General features: G+C 37.4%; 1 protein-coding gene across 13 annotated transcripts in view; it reads left to right on the top strand.

Moving 5' to 3' along the window:
• Nucleotides 1–17390, top strand: part of BTRC (beta-transducin repeat containing E3 ubiquitin protein ligase) — a 167035-nt gene that overhangs the window by 135000 nt on the left and 14645 nt on the right. For all 13 annotated transcript variants that reach the window (XM_070608801.1, XM_070608819.1, XM_008520887.2 and 10 more), the window contains 8 exons: nt 2659–2890; nt 6377–6563; nt 11024–11120; nt 11792–11929; nt 12422–12540; nt 14202–14451; nt 14862–14980; nt 16360–16470. In XM_070608801.1, coding sequence (XP_070464902.1) covers nt 2659–2890; nt 6377–6563; nt 11024–11120; nt 11792–11929; nt 12422–12540; nt 14202–14451; nt 14862–14980; nt 16360–16470 — 1253 coding nt within the window. The remainder of the gene's footprint in view (nt 1–2658; nt 2891–6376; nt 6564–11023; nt 11121–11791; nt 11930–12421; nt 12541–14201; nt 14452–14861; nt 14981–16359; nt 16471–17390) is intronic.

Here is a 17390-nt window from a genome sequence, read left to right as displayed (position 1 = left end):
TCTCCCAAAGCCTGTGTTTAACAAGGTTCTTATTAATCATTTTTAGTCTATATTATAGACAACAGTGGCGTTTATGCTAGAAAACATCCAACTCTGTACACCACGGCTTGCTGTTTACAGGTGTCAGCTCTTTCTGTGTAAATAGAATGGCTAATACCATTCTTAAAAATGTGCATTCAGCTGTGTATCAGGAATCATTTGTAAAAAGGCCTGCATGTAGGATTTAACATGTAGAAATTAAGGGAAGTGTGTGCCTTAAATAGCAGAAGCTGATTATCCAAATTTGATACAGTTTTATGGCACATTCAATATGTCTCAACAGGTATGAACCTCCATAGTAACATGGGTCTCTCTGCCAAATTGGGATTGCCTCAGGCAAAAATGCCAAAGATCCCTCAAATTACTTTGAAAAGTACCTAGTTATACCACTTTGTGGTTATCCTCTAAAGAAAACCAGCTTTCTTCAGAGTAGTAAACGTTTTAGTTCATTTCTGAATCTTCTCTGAGTATTCCCCAGAATCAAACCTGACTCCTTGTCTCCTTTTTTTCCTCATACCCCATATCCAGTCCATCAGCAATTTCAGTTGGATCTGTTTTCAAAATATGCATTGAATCCCAGTTATTTCTCACCACCTCTACAGCAACCACTCTAGTCCAAAAGATTGTTGTCTCTTCCATGGACTACTGTGAAGTAGTCTCTTAATTAGTCTCTTTATTTCCATTTATCTCCCCTACAATGTATTGTCTACACAGCAGTGATCTTCTTAAAAGGTGTCAGATCATGTCACTCTCAGGCTTTTTAGGTGCTTCTGCATGAGACCTCTCTCTGCATAGCTTCTCATCCTCCAGACTTCCTTCTCCAGAAGGGTAGCCTGAATTTCTTATGTGGTAGCTCAAGGCTCAAAGGAGTAAGCAGAAGCTGCTTAAGCTCAGAAGTCCCAGAATGTCACTTTTTCCACATTCTGTTAATCAAAGCCCAGATTTAAAGGCTAGGACAAACTCCACCTCTTGGTGGGTGGAACGGCATTCATGTTCAGGGAGGGATGGAATTGTTTGGAGCCACCTTTGGAGATTAGCTACCACTACCTAAATGACCTGGATGATCTGGCTTGGACTACTTCTCCAACTTTGTTTCTCCTTGCTGACTTGGTGCCAGACAGACTCTTACCCAGGACCTTTGCCTCAAAATGCCCATTGCCTAGACCATTCTTCCCTCGTATAACAAAATGTCTAGTTCCCTCATTTCCTTCATGTCTCAGTTCAAATGTCATCTCTTTAGACAAACTGTCTTTGACCCTTTAGACTTAAATAACTATATTAGTTTTTTTTTTTCCAATTGCTGCATAACAAATCACCACAAACTTCGCAAGTTAAAGTAATACCCATTCATTAGCTCACAGTTCTCTAGGTGGGAAGTCTGGCAGAGCATGGCTGGGTCCTCTGCTCAAAGTGTCATAAGGCTGAAATCAAGGTGTTGGCTGAACTGAATTCTCATCTGGAGGCTCTGGGGGAAGTTGGCAGAATTCAGTTCCTTGCATTTGTAGGACTGAGGTCCCCATTTCCTTGCTGGCTGTCATCAGGGAGCTGCTCTCAGCTCTTAGAGGCTGACGACATTCCTTGCCACACCATCCCCTTCCTCTTCTGCAACCAATTGGAGAAAACTCTCAGCTTTTAAAGGGCTCATTTGTTTAGGTCAGACCCACCACAGTAAGCTCCCTATCTTAAAGTCAACTGATTTGGGACCTTAATTAAATCATCGCCGTGCCTAAATATTTGTTTAAATAACTGAGAAGATGTTTGTGCACCAGAGGCCAAGAATCTTGGGGGAATCATCTTAGAGTTTTGCCTACTACAATAATATACACTTTTTTCTATCTCCTTATCCTGCTTTATTTTTCTTCATAGCACTATCTGTACTATATATTTTCTATTTGGTTATGTTTTTAACTTGCTATACACACTAGAACATAAGTTCCTGATAATAGAGACTATGTTATTTTTGTTCAGTGTTGTATTTCTAGTACCTAGGGCAGTGTTTGGTATATTGTAGATGCTCAATTAATGTTTATTGAATGAACCAATTAATAAAAAAGACTTATGGCATGTAATTTTGATGACAGCAGAGATGGGATTTTTTTTGGGAAGGAAAAGGGTAGATTGAGCATATAAATGTTAAGTTTTATCTCCAAAGGTACCAAGTCTCAAATTATTCATTGGCCTCTCTTTGCATGGAGGATTTCTTATTTGACTGTTAAAAAATAAGTTGTGTGTAAGTAATTGTGTGAATGTCCAGTAACTGGTGTATGTAAGAAAAAGCAAATTAACTTTTTTGCTTGCTAGTGATAATAACTTAACATACTTTCAGCCTTCATCAGTATATCTCCAAATAATGTCTTCCTGTGAACTTATGGAAATAGATGCCTAGTCATCTGGCAATATTCCTGATTTACCAGGAATATTGGTAATACCAGTTACTTACTGTGATATTTCTGTGGCTTTCCATGTGATTGCTGTTCACAAACATCCAATTACTAATAGAGTAACAGAATGAGCTCCATCATATGGACCTAACATAACATGCTAGACTAGAAAATTATATATTTCCCTCATTTTTAATACTTATTGTTATATCTTTCTTTTAATGCACTGCTTCTACAGACAAAACTTACCAATGGCACTTCCAGTATGATTGTGCCCAAGCAACGGAAACTCTCAGCAAGCTATGAGAAGGAAAAGGAACTGTGTGTCAAATATTTTGAGCAGTGGTCAGAGTCCGATCAAGTGGAATTTGTGGAACATCTTATATCCCAAATGTGTCATTACCAACATGGGCACATAAACTCGTATCTTAAACCTATGTTGCAGAGGGACTTCATAACTGCTCTGCCAGGTATGTCTATGGGTGTTTGTGAGCCATTAATTTGCCTGGAAGATATGTTACAATGGTAATGGTAGTGGATTTTCAGGTATACATCTCTCTTTTTAAAAGTCTTTATTGGCTTGATTTTTACAAACTGAGTCCTTTAATTGTACCTTCTTGGGGTATAAATACAAAAAATCAAACTCTGGAAAGAGGCTTCTCTTTTCCCTGCCTTCTCCCTATCTCATGCCCTTCTACTCACCCTATTTTCACCCACACATAGGTCCAAATAAAATCTTTTCTGAAACATTATCTGATTTGAGGTATGTCTTTTATAATGTTTCAAAATATCTTCACTTATGTACTTGGATTTGGATTTCTAAGGAAATTTATCAACAGAATATTTAAATTGTAGGAATCAATAAGAAACATTTTTAATTGAGTATTTTAGAAAGAAAGATATCTCAGGAGCCTTGTAACATTAAATATGTAAGTTCCAGGCTTCACAATTTCCCTGTACTCAGTAACCAAATAGCTATTGTAAACTATATATGTAAAAATATATATTTCTTAAAATGTATATTTAAATATAACACACACGCACGCACATATATACACACACACTCAAAATACTTTTTTTGGAAGGTGCTGTGGTTGTTTCACTGAATGTTCGATGGTGATCTAGGACACTCCATAGGCATCAGAATTTGGGGAAAATGTTCTCTTAGTGAAATATAAGGTTCTCATCTGTCAAAAACTAATTTTAAAAGAAAAAATAGGGGGCTGGCCCAGTGGTGCAGCAGTTAAGTTCACATGTTCCGATTCTCGATGGCCTGGGGTTCGCTGGTTCGGATCCCAGGTGGGGACATGGCACCGCTTGGCATGCCATGCCATGGTAGGCATCCTACATATAAAGTGGAGGAAGATGGGCATGGATGTTAGCTCAGGGCAAGTCTTCCTCAGGGAAAAGAGGAGGATTGGCAGCAGTTAGCTCAGGGCTAATCGTCCTCAAAAATAAAGAAAGAAAAGAAAAAAATAGTACAAAGATGAGTGAGTCTCTAAAATATATCTTGTTTTTATTTTTTGTTTGTTGTTTCCTGTTTATAGAAGTTATAGGAAGCTTAGAAAATTTTAAAAAGTTTAAAATATAAAAATAAAATTTCCCAGAACCCTACCATTCAGAGAGAACTACTAATTTGCTATTTTGGCATGTAGCCTTCCTATTTTTTCTAGATGTGTATATTTCCCTCTAAAGCTGGGATCATAAGTGTTTATAACATATTTGTTCTTACTGTGTTCTTTATTGAACATTTAGGTAGTTTAAAATGTTTTTCCTGTTATAAACTACACTATGGTAGACATTCTTATTCATAAATCTTTTGGGCATCCTAGGAAAAAATGCCAGAAGTGGGATTCCTATATTAATGAATTATAAACATTTTTGAGGCTTTTAATACATGTTCTAAACTGTCCTTTAAAAAAAATACCAACTTATACCCTCCCCGAAACTGCATATTACCACTTTGTTCAATCTTTGCCAATTATATCTTTTTTAAAAATTTCTTCTTCCAAAATTGGAATTTTAATTACCCTTTAAGACAAAATAAATGCCTATTTATATCTTAGTTTAAAACTGAATTTGTAAGTATATCTTTTGTTAAGTAGAGTAGACTTCTGCCCCCTCTTCACTGATTGGATTTTGTTTTAGCCATAGGCAACAGTTTTCTTTGTGCGAACAATCTTTGTGTACCTCATTATTGTGCTCTCCCCAGTCACCGAGACATGCTACTATCTCAAGCATATACCACTAAGAATTGAATAGGAGTTGATTAGACCTGTGTATCCTTTGCCTAATACCGATCCCTGATGTGTATCTGCTGACCAATTTATAAGATATTGAATCATCAGTCTAAGGTTTTATGACCATTTTAACTTATAAACCTACACCATCTGGCTACATTCAGTAAACCAAACTGCTTCAAAAAATGCCTGTAATCCATTAATGTAATGGTTTTGTTTGGAGTGTTACGTGAAATTACTTCCAAAGACTTATTATAGGGACATAGTGAAAGATTAGGAGCAATTTGATGGCAGCCATTAAAAACACAAGAATGCATTTTGGAAACTTCTTATGGTGTAGAAAGTCTCAATATAAAGATGCAGGAATTGTACCATCACTGTATTTTTCATGAAGAACTAACTATTATATCTTTAATTGGCTTATGGTCATGTTCCTTTAATAAGAATTAGGTGATGGATGCCTCCATCTGCTTATGCTTAAATATAAACATGTGATGCCAGCCAAACAAGATCCATTTAATGTTTTCTTTTCCAAATCTGCTGAAAAATTTGACTGATATCCATACAGTATAATTAGAATACCGTTTAAGCACATTTGTTGTTAATGCTGTCCACATGTGTCTTTGTATGATTCAGGAGAAGGGCACAAAATGAAATGTGGTATTCTCTTTCCTATTTGTTAAGTTTTTGCCTAAGGAGGTCAGAGTATGAAGAAATCCCTCTGCACTATTTAAGTCTTTAGCATATCTCTGATATGTAACCTGTAAAAAGAAATAACTTTGAATGTTTTGTCTCACTTGTGAATTAGAACAGCAGCCAAAAGGTTTATTAGTGTAATCATCCTATTTTATAAGATCTATTCCTCTGAGGCCTCAGTACAGATCTGGATGGTAGAGAATTTTACTTGGAAAGCCTACCTAGTTTATACAGCCCAAGATCTACTTCCACTCTATTCCTTTCTGCATCCTACGAAATAGTCCCTGAATTTCTAACCGTTATCTATTGGTCTTGGATTTTTTCATTTTTGGCTAACTGTCATTTAGGTTTTATAGCAGCAACTATTCTCAAATATAGTTTTTTTTTAAACATCTGAAATTAAACTCATCCCTGAACTTAAACATACTTCTCTGTCTTTCCTCTTGGGATGTTCCTATACCAATCTGTATTTCCTTCTTCTCTCCTTTCTGCATGCCCCAAATTCTATAACCCAGCACATTCTGACTTAGTGCCTCTCCCCCAGTACATTTAAAGGATATTTCTTTTACTGAACAGCTTTGGAAGTGCAGCAGTAATAGAAATGGAATGAGAAATGGACCTAATATAGCGATTTGGGGGGTGGGGGGAGGGAGTCTGAATCACAGAGTTTGAGATGCCATCCATAGAACATCCCCTAGTGCTGAAATCCATATAGATAGATGTGAATTGTTTTCTGGAATCCTTTTTATTTTTAATGTCTTGGGGGGTTTGCTGGTTGTTAGCTTTAACTTCCGTATCTAAAGGAAGATGGAAAATATTGTTCATTTCTGTAACCTTATGGAAAAATTATTGACACTCATTTTACCCAAGTCTCTGTTTGAAAAAGAAACTGGACCACACTAGGGACAGTGATGTGCCTTCATAGCAGAATAAATGCTGTTCTGTTTTAAAGGACCTTTTGTGAAAAATCATTCACCATCACCTATGTTCTTTTTCTTTGCCTCCTCCCCCCACTGAAAGCTCGAGGTTTGGATCACATTGCTGAGAACATTCTGTCATACCTGGATGCCAAATCACTATGTGCTGCTGAACTTGTGTGCAAGGAATGGTACCGAGTGACATCTGATGGCATGTTATGGAAGAAGCTCATCGAGAGAATGGTCAGGACAGATTCTCTGTGGAGAGGCCTGGCAGAACGAAGAGGGTGGTGAGCCTTTTAACTTTCTTACTGTTATAGGGCTTCAGGACCTGGCTGTTCAGAGTTACTGAAATATTTCTGGGAACCAATGAGACTGCTTATCGTTTAATACAGTGATTTTGCTGGTTTATAGCAAAAAGTGTAAAATAGTTGTTCATGTACTCAGCAGTTTTTCTTCTGACCACTCACTCATAAATAGCAAATAATATATTAACACTGCTTTGCAAAAAATAATGAAAACCTGATCAGCCCTCCCGTTTAAAGCATTCTGTTCTCTGGCCAGAAATTGGTATCCTGAAAAAGGGCCGATGGGCAATTTATAAGGCAAGTGGATGACTTTGAGTCACACAGAAGCCATCAGATCCAGCTTTCCCCTAAAAAAATCCAGAACAAATAATTATTTTTCTCCTTCCAAAGATTTCTTACCTTTACCCCATATCTGTGGTGTTTTATCATCTTTGTAATCAAAATTATTTTTATGCCCAAGTAGAATAAGAACTCTAGCCATCGGAGTGAAAAATGGAATTTAGTATAAATCATTGTTTCTTCATAAGACATTTACTTTTTCAAGATTTTACTACTTAATCCTGAATTCCTTAAGGCATTATATAGTTAGCAGCCTAAGAGAATTCACCAATTTTGTTGTTGTTCTCTTAACGTAGTGGTACCATTTCATTAGAACTTCTGAAAGATGCTGTCTATATATAATTTTCTCTCAGAGGATGTCTCTAGAATGTCACTATAGGAAAGTCAGGTGTGAATATTTCATAAATAAAATAAACGTGACATATTAAGTACTTTAGTTGATAGATATGCACCAGTAGGCATATATGTGCTCAGTGATAATCCTGAGCAATTAAGTTTATCAATTGTTAAAGAAATGCCAAACAGTGAAGAATGGAGGATCAACTTTTCTTAGCAATTTTCATAAAAATATAGTTGGCTCCCTTTCTTTTTCTGTATCTTTGAAATTCATGAATATATAATTAACATAATGACCTCTAAATATTATACCAAATGCTTCAAGAGATTTCTGTCATTCTGGCTATTAGGAAGACTTTAAGATTTCCCTCAAATTCAATTAAAGAAAGCAAATTCCAGGCAATTCTTTAGCTATATGAAAATTGCATAAATGGAAACTTATTCTATTTCCCCTTTCCAAATGTGTTTTTCTTATTCTCACTTATAGAAAGATAGAAACCTTATCTTTCATAACTTACTTCATACTTTGGAAATAAGCTCTATCGTATAAAAAAGCAAGTAAGTTACATAGTTGTGTGGCGTCCAAAGTCTATCATCCTGCTAAGTGTGCCAGAACCAGCCTTAGAAATAGAGCAGGCAGTTGCTTACATGGGAAAATTTTAGGGTAGCTAGAAATATTTCTCTACCCCTCAGGGGAAAAAAGAAGAGAAAAAAAGGAAAGAAAAGAAACTCTCCTCCAGATAATTGATCTGAAATTTCAGTGACAGAGATTCGTTCCTATAGCTGTAAAGGTTTTGTTCCCTGTTAAAATACACCTTGTTCCCTTTTAGACTGTATATGACAGGAAACGGTTATCAGACCTTGAGACTTTACAAAGTCTTTTTTTGAAGCCAGAGAGAACAAGAAGTAGATGGTCAGATCTTGGCAGATGCATGTGAAAATGCCATTGATAAACATAGGTTCCACAATTTTGCTGAGGATAGGCACTAAACAGCAAGATCTGATATGTTAGTTACAAAGAAAAAAACAAAATCATTGAAAAGATGGCTTTTTGATCTTTTTAAACAGTATATGAAAGTATAGCTGAGAAATAATCCAGAATCCAGCACTAATTATCACTCTTTACCCTCTCTTCAACCAAGAAACCCATTCCTGTTCTTTTGAGTATCCTTCAGAGTTATGACTATATTCCTTTGTCTTTGGTCACATTTGTCATCTTAGCTTGATACAGACCCATGAAATTACAAATATTTGTCCACTCATCAAGACCTCCTCCAGTATCCCCTTGACTTTCTGTAGCTGCTTCTGTTTTTTACATGTTGCCTGTCTTCCTGTGTTGGTTGTCGTCTGCCACTTTTTAAAAAAAATTTAATGTATGATCAGTTTCTCATTTTCTTCCTTCAAGTTGTCTTACTAAGCCTACTGTGTCAATAAAGTCTTTCTGTTATACTTTCCCACAAATGCTATTATTGAAAGTTTCTTACATTTCCTCCAACCAAAAATAAACAAGTAAATACAGTTTTCTAATAAAGCTTTGAGTTTAAATTCCACTCTGCTATTGTGTTTATATCTAGATGAATTTGACAGTCTGCCCCTAGGACATGAACTCTGTCATTTTCACTCTTGAATAATACTGAATATGCTCTCTCTGCTCAGTAATGGTTACTCTAAAAGTATGATAAAAGACCACTTGGGAAAAGTCTATTTTCTTAATCAGCAGATCATGTTTTATGATAACATTCTGAAGTTAGTATTTAGCGTTTATTATGTACTCTTGCTCTCAGAGGTACTAGGCATTTCACATACAAGTGGTCCCTGTTGTCAAAGAGCTTGCATCATAAAAGATTTTGACTTACAACATAGATATATACTGAGAAATCAGTTCTCAACATCTAGCTACCCTTTTTATAGTACCTTTGATTTGAAGAAATTCACATACTTCTTTACCAAGGCATGGTAAATACAGTGGGATAGAAAATGAGATCAGAAAAGTATATGCTTTCTCTTTCCTTAGGATGTAGAGATAGTTGTATTGCATACGAAGAAAATCCTGGAGTGCCTGTATAGATTGCCAGAGATTAAAAGGAAGACAGGAATCTGAGGAATTGTGGGCACTGAGAGACAATAAAGTAGTTAAGAGTGAGGGCTCTGAAGTCAGACTTAGATTCAAATCCCAGGTCTGCTCACTAGCTGTGTGACCTTGGGCAAGTTACTTAACCTCCCCGACATTTGATTTCTTTATCAGCAAAATCAATATAGTGATTCCTACCTCATTAAAGGATGTTGAAGTTGAAATTATTAATAATTATTAACCAGATTTAGAATCTCTTCATTCAAAATCTGTTGTTTGCCTGCAATGTGTTTATCGAATAAGATTGTTCAAAGTGTATCTCTTAAGCTAGAATTATTTCATAATGTGTCTTGTTCGGCCTTTTCTTTATGTTAGTGTATCATGTTTCTTGCTCCTATTAGTCCCCTTTTAAAAACTATTATTTTAGCTCCTCCATTGCAGATTTCCCTTTCTGTATTAACACAGAAGTCAGAGCCAGCTACCTTCCTGATAGGAAATTTTTTCAACTAATTTTCAAGGTATATAATAGGAAGAGGGCAGGGTAGAAGCGCTCCTGGAGACATCAAACAATTAATTATATTGTAATGGAGCTATAGAGGGAGGAGTGGATGACTGGCCCAGAGAAAACATGATTTCTCTGGTGCCAGTATTACACTCAGAGGCATTTCTGCCTGTCTCCACTTTGCAAGGCACGGTGCCAGTGAGAACAGCAGTTAGTACACCCATAGTGGGGTTTACTAGCTTCCACACCGTGTTTGGTGGGTTCTTAACTTCAGGATGAGGAATTAAATTTTTTACCCAGCAGGAAGTGATTGCCATTTACTGATTTTTTTTTGTAGCAAAGATCTAGCTTGGGATATGAGTATTCCAGGGATGTGCTGTCATAAGGAAGGAGATGCTAACAAATGTTGCTCACAGGAATCAAGGAAAGGCAGTAAAATGCATGTATGTGTGTATGTAGCCAGGAACACACCTGTGAAAGTCAATTTCGTGCCTTAGACTTGACAGCACACTGCTCTTAGGCATTTCCTTTCATCTTCTTCCATACCTGGTGCTGGACACTCCTGTGATGCCTTTGTTTTCTGTCGAAATGAACTGAATTGCTCCTTTTAAAGCATAGCTACACTGATCACCAGCAGCCTGGGTGCCTGAGCCACCAGCACACCTTCCTCCACATAAATGAAGACGAGACAAAGTGATCTCCATGACAGAGGCATTCCTGCTGCCCACGATGCTAGGCTCCAGTGACACTGGCACAGCTTTACTCAGTGAAAAGGCTGTGGGGCATGTACCTAGTTCAAAGGTAGTAGATACCATCACTAACAAAACTTTCAAAAGATAAGGCCAATGAGTCTGTCTGTACAGGAGTGTGACAGACAAGTAGATGAATTCTGATTATACATATTCCTTTGGCTATTGACATTGTAATATTCCTGAAGGCCTGATACTCTGATGTTCTACATGGAAATCATCATGTTTTACCCAAAGCAAATCAGTGTTGACTGAATTCCTTAGAGCCCAGAAAGTTCCTCCTTGATGTGGGACTCCTGAAATCAGGCTTGACTTCACACCTCCTCTAGCTAGTTAGGGAGACTACGTGGAACGGTAACTGTGAAAACACTTTGAAGAGAGATGAAGCTCCTTGTAAATGTACAGTATTATGATTTTTATTGGGAAATATTTGTTGTTTTTTTAGGGGACATTATTTATTCAAAAACAAACCTCCTGATGGGAATGCTCCTCCCAACTCTTTTTATAGAGCACTTTATCCTAAAATTATACAAGACATTGAGGTAAGAATCTATGTATATTTGGGTATTTGCCAAATACTAGAGAAGCATCAGCATTCTTCAATAACAGCATTGTTACAGCAAACCCATTAAGGTTTATTGATGTGGGTTAAATATCAATTTCTTTACAAGTGAATAGGTTAGGTAAAATGTAGTAAATTGCCAAGCAAAAATGTTAAAGCTTTTAAAAATTGTTTACTGATAGATGAGCAAGAGAGAGGGCATATGATGTCGTCATACAATAGCTGTGAGACTGTTAAGGTTACACTTAGAAGCTGATATACAGTTCACGTATCTTCTGAATTGAGCCTCCATGGAAGTTCACTGGTAGAAATGGCCACCACATAGTAAGAAGAGCGCTGAGTACATACCTCATGTGGTTCATAGCTTGCCCTCTGTTGGTGAGCAGTCTCTTTCCACAAGATTTATTATTTAATTATACAAGTTATATGCAAGAGAGTTCTAGGAAATAAATCTTTAATTACTTTGCAAATGGAAAAATGTTTTACAATTTTAAATAGTGGCCTTTTAAAAACATTTTTTTTAGTTTGCCTTAAGTTCTGTATATGCATTGAGGGAAGCATTGAGCATTTGTCATTGGTTGCCATGAAAGTCAGGTAAGAGTTTAGTTCTGGTCTTTTCCTAATTACTGTCTCTTTACCATTCCTTCTCAGACCATAGAATCTAATTGGAGATGTGGAAGACACAGTTTACAGAGAATCCACTGCCGAAGTGAAACAAGCAAAGGAGTTTACTGTTTACAGTATGATGATCAGAAGATAGTAAGTGGCCTTCGAGACAACACAATCAAGGTGAGGTCTGTTCAATTGTGGGAAGGTAGCTGAATAAGCGAGGCTAACCACCTTCATAAAAGCAATCCAAAGCATAAACTCTAAGCATTATTTCCACAAAATGAAAGTTTTAGATTGTTTCCAGTCCCAAAGCCAAAATCATTTCCTTAAAGGACAGATACCTGCTTTCCTCCTGCCCTCCCTCACCAGAAGCACATACAAATGCTTAGTGCTAGGGTTAAATTCTCTTCTTTAGGTGCACTGAATGGGCTATTACTCTTTTCACCCTCACATAATTATAGGCTACTCCTTTTCCTTAATGAAAAGGATAAAGTCTGCATTACTACTGAAACCACATATATATAGGTGCTTAGCTATACCTGTAGAAAAGAATGCATTCCACACTACTCTGGGCTTTGATTCTTTTGGGGAATCAAACACATAATAGAGCCAGCAAGTCTCTGCAGCACCCCATTATGACAGTGATCAAAAGGATCTTGTTTGTCATCCTAGATCTGGGATAAAAGCACGTTGGAATGCAAGCGAATTCTCACAGGCCACACGGGTTCTGTCCTGTGTCTCCAGTATGACGAGAGGGTGATCATAACTGGATCATCGGATTCCACGGTCAGGTAGAAAATTTCAAATGATCTTTTGAACTCTGAAATACCAGATCCGCTCTGTTCTTTGTCATAGATAGTAATTTTGTATATTTCTGCATGAACACAGCTCTGAAACTTCGTAACTAAAAAAGAATAAATTCCCATCATTGTGTCAGTCTAGAACTAGACAACTTGATTTAGGCATGATTAAGGTAAGTTTACGTTTTTGTACATTTAAGAAACTACATATTCTGTTTTAATTTGGGAGAATCATCCATTATAGAAACTTAGTGAACCTTGCATTCCTTACAAAAACCACCTCACAGGGGAATGACATGAATGGAACGAAGCCTTCCTTTCAGGTGGTTATAACTGTAGTGCAGGCATGCATTATCTCCTTTAAAATGTGTACAGGTGAGCAATGCTTTCTCTTTGCCAGCCCCTCCCCTGCTGCCCCTGCAGTTTTTAATTGCAAGCTTCACTCAGGGAGGGGCCTTCAATTTCCAGAGGCGTTAGTGATTTGATGACACAGCCATTATGCTGCTGGAGTCCAGTGTAGCTTGAGTTCTGGGTACCAGCAGCACTGCTGGAAACCTCTGTTAGGAATTTTGCCTTAAGCTAAAGGATTTAGCAAACATAATGCATCAAAAGTAACTTAAAAAAAAAAAATAGAAAAAAAAGGCGGTTAACTGCATTGTTAGATTCTCTGAAGTTAAATGTTTACCATTCCAGGTTATCCTTTGTGAATAGAAAAAGCTGTTCCTGTTTCTTGTCTTTTGACTTAAAGGCATAGCAAACTCAGTTCTTATTATAGTTATTGACATTTAACATTTATTGGTACTTGTGGAGTGCCTCAAGGTAGTTGAAACATTGTAGAGGCTAACATCGTTTATAAGATTAAAGGAAAAAATTATTTTCTAAAAGGGGGGGTTTAAACTGGAAAAGGAAATAAAATGCGTTATAAAAACTAAAGTAAATATACAAAAATAGAGTAATCAAAATAAAATATATCATCATACAAAATTCTCAAGCTATCTGAGAGTCCCACACTGTGCTCTGAAGCCCATATTCACAATCGGATGGCTATTCTTGATTCCAACCTGCCTTCAAAGCACAGAAATAGGGCCTTAGACTTAGAGTCTAGGTAATCTTGGGCCTTGACCTGCGTGGTGAAATCTAAGATCCAGGGTCATCAAGCTCAAATCCACAGTACTAAGTCAGTCTGTCACAGAAGCTTCTTGGCCTATATCCGTTCTTGTTCCTGAGGGCTATCTGTAGGACACTAATGCTGCTGTTATTAGTCAGATTCCCAGTTAAAAATGTATTCAATTAATGGTATCAGATTGAATGTCAGAAGTTTTATAATAATCTTGAAATCTGGGCGCAATTAGTAGGTGATGGTGACTGCAGCCTCGTTCCTACCCCCCACAACTTGCCCAGATTTCAAGTAGTATGTCTTAAGGATTTCAGATTGGCAGCATCCCAGCCCAGCCCTCCATCTACCACTTCCCCATGTCCATCAGTACTCTTTACCTCATCTCAACCTCAAAGCTGCAAAAGAAGAGTAGGGTATAACACTAACTATGGAAATGAAGTGGGAGGGGAGAGGAGCACTATCCTCAAATACCAGTAACAGATTGTAGCATGAGTACTATCAAAATCTTAGATAACCTTAATGTTGTTTGTCTCAGGGTGTGGGATGTAAATACAGGTGAAATGCTAAACACGTTGATTCACCATTGTGAAGCAGTTCTACACTTGCGTTTCAATAATGGCATGATGGTGACCTGCTCCAAAGACCGTTCCATTGCTGTATGGGATATGGCCTCCCCAACTGATATCACCCTCCGGAGGGTGCTAGTCGGACACCGAGCTGCCGTCAATGTTGTAGACTTTGATGACAAGTACATTGTTTCTGCATCTGGGGATAGGACTATAAAGGTAATAAGGCATTTTTCAGTATGTCCCTAACTTAGAGTAGGAGAGTTCATATGAACATCTGATCAAGGGCAATTTCACACATCACTGTAGAATAACTTAATATTTAATTCAGATATTAGTCTATGTGTAAAAAGGTAATGAGTGAGACAAGTTGTGTGATAGTTTTGGTTAGATATTTTATTCCTATAAATAATGGTGAGTGTGAGAAGGGCAGAGGTAAATTTAGGGTAAAGAAAATGTATCTACAAGACCAGGCTAACACCTTAAATCGATTTGAGGAATTCTCATGTGATAGCGGCCAGCTACAAATCAGCCCTATGTTACCATGAATCAAACTTGTCATGTTTTTTATTTGGTTTGGTTTGAAAAGTTGAATTCCCCCATTCGTTCAGTGCTATTTTCTGTTTCAGGTCTGGAACACAAGTACTTGTGAATTTGTAAGGACCTTAAATGGACACAAACGCGGCATTGCCTGTTTACAGTACAGAGACAGGCTGGTCGTGAGTGGTTCATCTGACAACACTATCAGGTGAGCAGCAGGTGCCCTTGCCCAGAAGGGATCAGTATTATCCTGCCATTCATTGTTTGTGCACAGATCAAACAAATCTTCAACTGCATTATGTTTATAATAAACATTTTTCCTTTCTGTAGCTTCTTACAGGTCAAAAGTTTGCCCCAAGCAGAGGCAGCACAGCAAAGCCTTTTGTTGATGTGTTTCCTTCCTGTAATAGTTTTATCACCAGATAGACCTATTTAAAAGGTACTGCTTAAATGAGGAAGTGGACAAGAGAGATAAGTAGATGGAGGTTGAAGGCCCCTCCCTTTAAATTTCTCCTGTCTACAGTTGAAAATTGCTAATAAATAGCTAAAGGCCATTTCTCTCTGCCACTGTTCTAAAAAAAGGGAAAAAAGATTTGTTCCCTACTAGAAATTGTGCATTTTGTTTTCTTAGCATTACACAATTGGCCAGGGAGTTAACTAGTCTCTGAAATTATGAAGGATCCACAAATTGAAGTACTTTTTGGTGTTTTCCCTTCACAGGGATGAATGACACAGATATTAATAGAATTTGCACGAATTATCAGTCCCCTCCCTTCCTTCAAAGAAGTACTAAGAGGATGAAAAGGCCATTAAAAATACCAAAGATAGAGCTATTGTTATATCTGAGGAAATGATCATTCCTAGAAATATTTGGATTGGTCTGAAAGCATACAGTTTTTTAGATTAATATATAAAAGTTTCTGAGGGGCCAGCCCGGTGGCGTAGCGGTTAAGTTCGCACGTTCTGCTTCTGAGCGGCCCGAGGTTCGCCGGTTCAGATCCCGGGTGCGACATGGCACCACTTGGCAAAAGCCATGCTGTGGTAGGCGTCCCACATATAAAGTAAAGGAAGATGGGCACGGATGTTAGCTCAGGACCAGTCTTCCTTAGCAAAAAGAGGAGGATTAGCGGTAGTTAGCTCAGGGCTAATCTTCCTTAAAAAAAAAAGGAAAAAAAAAGTTTTTGAGAACTTAGTTTGCATTTCCGTTATATGAGAAAGACAGTTCTGGACTGTGGGTGAAAGCAGAGTGTCCTCAGTGACAGAGGAGGACATGCCTTGTGATGTCACTGCCAGACTGCATCTCATTCTTACTGGTGATTTCAGGATTACTTTTCTTGTCTTGGTCAATTATACAAAGCTTTGTGCTTTGAAAATATATGCTATGTTTGAACTTAAATCATACATTTTTCTGCCTGAGTTATATGGCAGAAAGGAAATAAATTACATTGAAAGCAATACATTTTTGTATGGATATTGATTGATTTTATTTTTGTGGATTTTTAAAAGACATATGAAGTATATTATTATAACATTCCAAGCTTAGAAAAGAATACATGAAAATTCACTTGACTCAATTTTCTCTTCCAGATTATGGGACATAGAATGTGGTGCATGTTTACGAGTGTTAGAAGGGCACGAGGAGTTGGTGCGCTGTATTCGATTTGATAACAAGAGGATAGTCAGTGGGGCCTATGATGGGTAGGTTTGCTAACAGTGTTAAAAAAAATATGCCTACATCTTAATCCCTCCTGTCTTAGGTTGTTAAATGTAGCCTTGCCTTGTCTCTGTAAGATTAAAGATTTCACAGAGAGGATCCAGTATTTCTTGTGTCTAATCTACGTGTTTACCGCTCTTTTGTTTACTCTTTTCCAAAATATTCTTCGCAGTCATCTAATTGCACTTATTTGCTCATGTTTTTAATTAATATTTTGGTTATTTAGTTACATAGTTGTCTGTTTTGCCCTAAAAAGCAAAGAACTGGACAAACGGTATAATAGGATGTGCATATAAAATAGTGACTCATTAATAAAACTGAAACATTGGAGGGCAGTATCTTTGGGGCTTAGTGTGGTAGAGTCTTGCATTTTGATCTCTCTGAGTGATTCCTAAAAGCGCAGCCCTCTTGTTTTCACCTCCTAGAATTTCAGGTACAGTGAGTAACTTTATCTCGGTAATCTTCATTTTCTTCAATCTAATTTCCAGTGGTTATAGAATCCGTTCATGTTGTGGATGGATCCCATGTCCACAATGCTAAGCACATAGTAAATTCTTACAAACGTGTATTCACTTATGAAGGCCTCTTTTATCATTTCTTCTTGTCAAGGTGCCCGATTTGGGCAAGTGGAGGCTACAGTTCAAACATTGGCTTTTAAAGTATCAGAAACTTACTTACAACGTTATCTTAGTTTATGAACTGGCCACACTTATATATCAATACAACTCAAGTAGCAGGAAGTGTAACAGACCCAATTCCTCTGCTTTGAGTCAGCCATCACTGTCATACCTTGGAAAATTTTTCAGGGTGTGACAACATGCTCCAGCTGGGTTCAAGGTTGTATTTCTCATTGCCCTGGTTTTGATCTGTACCCAGCTTTCTTGAGATTTGTCTGTTATTTACC

The sequence above is a fragment of the Equus przewalskii genome, chromosome 1 (genome assembly GCF_037783145.1).
Source record: "Equus przewalskii isolate Varuska chromosome 1, EquPr2, whole genome shotgun sequence".
Taxonomy (NCBI): Eukaryota; Metazoa; Chordata; class Mammalia; order Perissodactyla; family Equidae; genus Equus; species Equus przewalskii.
Note: the sequence above shows the minus strand (reverse complement) of the source record. Positions and strands in the feature narration are given on the sequence as shown.